Source organism: Elephantulus edwardii, unplaced genomic scaffold (genome assembly GCF_000299155.1).
Source record: "Elephantulus edwardii isolate Elephantulus edwardi_28Jun2011 unplaced genomic scaffold, EleEdw1.0 scaffold00070, whole genome shotgun sequence".
In the NCBI taxonomy this organism is placed as follows: domain Eukaryota; kingdom Metazoa; phylum Chordata; class Mammalia; order Macroscelidea; family Macroscelididae; genus Elephantulus; species Elephantulus edwardii.
This window is the reverse complement of record NW_006399820.1, coordinates 2,185,331-2,190,096: the sequence shown is the minus strand read 5'-3', so window position 1 is coordinate 2,190,096 and position 4,766 is coordinate 2,185,331. Positions and strand designations below refer to the sequence as shown.

Sequence of the window (4,766 nt, the reverse complement as noted above, 5' to 3'; positions counted from 1 at the left end):
GCACATAACAACAACAACGAGGGGGTAATATCAGTGTAGGGAGGGTTCTTAACTAAATTGCTTCTGAGTTATAAAAAAAATCATAATAGACAGAGGCAAATAGAGGGAAGTGGGGAACAGAAGCAAGGATTGAGGTACTACGAGAACTGAAACAAAGAACGATCTTGCCCTACAACCATCACCTGTATTCAACCTTGTATTTTCCAGACAATGAAAAATAAATTTCTGTTTTTTAATGCCACTGACTTGTGGTATTTTTGTTGAGAAGCATTTACTAACTGAGACAACATGTCAGTCAACAAAAACCATATTACTATTACAAAAATAGGGACCCTATAATAAGGCAAGAAGTGTGGCATTTTATTTTCTTATAATATTGAAATTCAGGAAGCATTTTAATCCTCTATAAATATGTAGGCCAAACCTGTCAGTTGGATCTTTCAGCATCCTGCCCAGATCAAGAGTGGCTCCCGGTCTTGGAGTCCATGTTACCACATCTGAAGTTTTCTTAATAAGATTGTTGAGTTCATTCGGGTCATTTTTTAGGTTCGTTTCCTTGATATACCTGAGAAATAAGAATATCTCATGTAAGAAAGTTTCTTTTCAGATGCAGAAACTGCCTTCTACAGTGATAGAAATTTTTGTTTTTATTTTCTCATTTTTCAATTTGACTCTTCTGACCACCAGACGAAAGTAAAACGATACTTGGGCTAATATTCCTTATCAGGGCAGAATTACTAAGTCAAGGAGGGCTATATTTATTTTTAAAGTATAATCACATGGCAATTAGCACTGACTTTGGATGTTCTAAGATTAACTTTTATAAAGAGTTGAGAATTGTGCATTTATTTAATGTTAACTAAATGTATTGACATATTTAATATTTACATATTCTGTATAATTTGCAGATTTTGTACTGTTTAACAAGAATAACTCAATTTAATCTTTACAATGTCTTCATGAGGTAGTTACCATTATTATTCTTATCTTTATAGAGAAGGAAAACATTCTTAACTGGTGTAAATAGATAACATATCCATCATCCTTTGAAGGCTTAGTATCAAGAGTTTAACATGAACAGTCCAATTTTGTTTTACAACATTTTCATGATGAAGTTATCATTATTGTGTTCATTTTATAGAGATAAATAAATATTTGGTTTAACATTCAGGTCTTACTCTTGACTACTAACTGAAAGGTTTAAGATTCAAGTACACCTAAAAGCACCCTGGAAGAGAAGCCCGGTGATCTACTTCTGAAAAATCAAGCACCAAAACCTCTATGGAGTATACCTGAGGCCACTGGAGTCAGAATCCACTCTGGGACAATCAATCAATATATTTTCAGGTCCCAGGAGCTCTGGTAGTTTGGTAGGAAGGAATTGTGCTACCAAGCCAATGGTGCATGTTTCAAATTCATCAACTGCTCCACAGGAGAGAGAGTGGTAATCTCCTATTTGATTAATTGCTTCTGGAAACCTGCTGGAGGGTCAGCTAAGAGTTGGTTCTGACTTAATGGTACATGACATGATATAACGTGACATAGTTACAAGTAGCACCATCAACCTTGTCTCATCTTACTAATTAGAGTCTCAAAATGGTTTACTAACTGGTCTTCCCTTCAAAGTGCATCATCTTTAATGTATATTACTATCTGATTACTTCTAAACCTAGTGTGGTAGAATTTAAGTGGTACAAAATTCTGTAACTTATTTGGGCATCTTTGTCTCTGCTCTCTCTCTCTCTGTAAAATAATTATACAAAAAATACCTATAAGCTCCTTGTTATGAAGTTTCAAATAGTCTAAAATGACCTAGTAAATAGAAACATTTGACAACTAATTACACAAGGAAGTGGAGCTGTAATTATGTTCAATAGCAGGATTACATTAGTGCATTATATTATGTATATTGTGTCCTTTGCATAAGTACACATTAATGCAATTCTTTTTCCAGTCTCTTAAATGCAACCTGCTTAATATTTCTTGAATTTGAAATCTTGCCTCAATTTCCCCTTCATTCATCAGTCCTTTCTTGATTACTATAATGGTTTCCACATTAGTATTTAGTATTAACATATCATTTCTCCTGCTAGCAACCTAACCTTTAATGCACATAGATCATGCCCTCTTCCTCATTGGATTCCTTTATTGGACTCCTCATGTCTTCAGGATAAAGCAAATTATGTCATATGGCACAGAACAAGGTTCATTGTCAGACTTCTTAGCTTTTCTCCTAGCCTTCTCATACCACTAAAGTAAATAAAATCAGCTGTGTCAACTCATGGTTAAGCTAACGACTTATTTTCAATAAGCCATCCCTGCATCCTGCTCCTATGCACACACGAAAGCTTTATTTATTTAATCTCCTTAAAACTGGGTTGTGTACATCAGCACAAGCTGCCATGTGAGCACAAGCCACTGTGGTTGGCTATTACCTAGGAAAAACCTAAATCTATACCATATTAAAAAAAGATTGAACTGAGTTGAGAGCAATGTCAGAGCCATGACCCACCTGGCACTGAGACCCACCAGGACCCAGCAACCCACCGGTACCCAGCTGGACACACTGGGACCCATCGGGACCCAGCAACCAGCTGGGAACTGCAGCAATTTTCCAGAACCCGTCACCACAAGCCGTGACCTAGAAACCCACCAGGGGTGAGAAGGACAGCTGGAATTTGAGTGAGAGAAAAGCAAGCCTGCCTACAGAATTCTGGTCTCAATGTGGCCAGCCTGCTGGGAACTGATACACATTGTAAGTCATGCTGGAACTTGAGTGAGGTACTTTGTGGGAGTGTGGGCTGTGGGGTTCATTTCTGCTTGGCTGGATCACGTGAGATCCCTTAAGCTCAATCAAAAGGGAGGCACAGCTAGAGCTCATTATTGAAGGGAAAACCAAGGCTTCCTAGTTTTCCAATCCGGTATCTGTGCTCTGTCTTGCATCTCTTCACATCCAGTCCATCAACTGCCTTTAGTCCAGGGCATCTTAGTTTGGTTTTACAGGCTTTTTCTCTACTAAACTGAAGCAGATCTTCCCTTGGATCAAAAGGCAGAAAGACACCCAGGCAGAGTAGCTGCCCCACCCACTTCTGGAGTGGTGAAGTCAGATGAAGAACCCGCTATCGCCTCAGACATGAAAAACTCTACCACAGCAATGTCACATAGGAAGCAGGCTATGCCACTCCCTACACAAGTTCAAAGCAAGATGTCACCCCAAAGAGTGACATAGTATCAATAGATATGTGAAGCCAGAAAGTCTGATGAAACTTTCTGATACATAATTCAAAAGAGCAATTATAGAATATTTACAATGGCTGAAAGACAAACTTGAAGAATTACAGGAAATTGCAAGCAAAAACCAGGAAGAGCTTAAAGAATTTCAAAACAATGCAGAAAAACAAAAGATGCATTAGAGGCTCTGGAAAAACAAGAAACCACAATTCAAAATATGAGGAACAATGTCTCTGATGCTGTTAACATGGTGGAGGGACATGAACAAAGTTGAAAAAGTTGAAGAAATGGAACACAGAACCAATGAAATAGAATATAGAATTGTCACCACTGATCTGCTAGAACAAAAAGCAGAATCAAAAAGGAAGATAAAAGAAGAAAACCTAAGAATAATGTGGGACACCATCAAGAGAAATAACATGTGCATCATTGGAATCTCATGACAGGAAGACCAATTAAATAAGACACCGAAAAAGTTGTGAAAGAATTATTAGAAGAAAACTTTCCAGACATAATGAAGAATGACAGAATATATATTCAAGAAGCAGAGCGAACAGCATATCGAATAGATCTCAAAAGAAAACCAGCATGACATATCATAGTAAAATTTGCCAGAACCAAAGAGAAGGAGAGAATTCCAAAAGCAGTGAGGGAGAAACAAAGAGTAACCTATAAAGGAGAACAAATAAAATTAAATGCCAATTTCTCAGCAGAAACCATGTGAGCAAGAAGACAATTGAATGACATATCGAACACTCAAAGAACACAACTGTCAACCAACAATATTGTATCCAGCAAAATTGTCCATCAACTATGAAGGAAAGATCAAGTTATTCACAGAAAAGCAGAACCTAAGGGAGTTTGTAAAATTAAGACCAGCATTGCAGGAAACACTGAGAGATGTCCTTTTTATAGAGGTGCCACAGAAAGCAGGATGGACAAAGTAGCAAAAACACCAAAAAGAATGCAACAAAATGATAGCAAAAGACCCTTGCCTCTTGATAACCACACTGAAAGTAAATAGTTTAATTGCACAACTGAAGAGAAAAATCGTGGTAAATTGAATTTAAAAACCCCAAAAGCCATCAATATATTTTCTACAAGAGAAAAATGAAGATAAAGAAAGACTAAAAATAAAAGAGTAGAAAAAAAAATGTACCAAATAAATGGCAACCAGAGAAAAGCAGGAGTAGTGATATTAATCTCTGATAAAATAGATTTCAATGCAAAAACCATCACAAAATACCAGGAAGGTCACTGAATAATGCTTATAAGGTCAATAGAACAAGAAGACATACCAATAGTAAATATCTATGCACCAAATGAAAGACCTGCAAAATATATAAAACAAACATTAACAAAACTGAAAAAGGAAATAGATAACATTATTATAGTAGTTGGAGACTTCAATACACCACTCTCAAGAAAAGATAGAACTTCGAGAAAGAAACTCAACAAAGATGCTGAAGAATTAAACCACACAATAAACCAACTCAATCTCATAGTTATTTATAGGCTAATGTACCCAAAAGAAG

General features: G+C 36.6%; 1 protein-coding gene across 1 annotated transcript in view; it reads right to left on the bottom strand.

Annotated features, from left to right (window-relative positions):
• LOC102849896 (cytidine monophosphate-N-acetylneuraminic acid hydroxylase-like) overlaps positions 1 to 4,766 on the bottom strand; it is a 116,465-nt gene that overhangs the window by 31,782 nt on the left and 79,917 nt on the right. Inside the window, exon 9 of the mRNA XM_006888682.1 lies at positions 425 to 565. Coding sequence (XP_006888744.1) covers positions 425 to 565 — 141 coding nt within the window. The remainder of the gene's footprint in view (positions 1 to 424; positions 566 to 4,766) is intronic.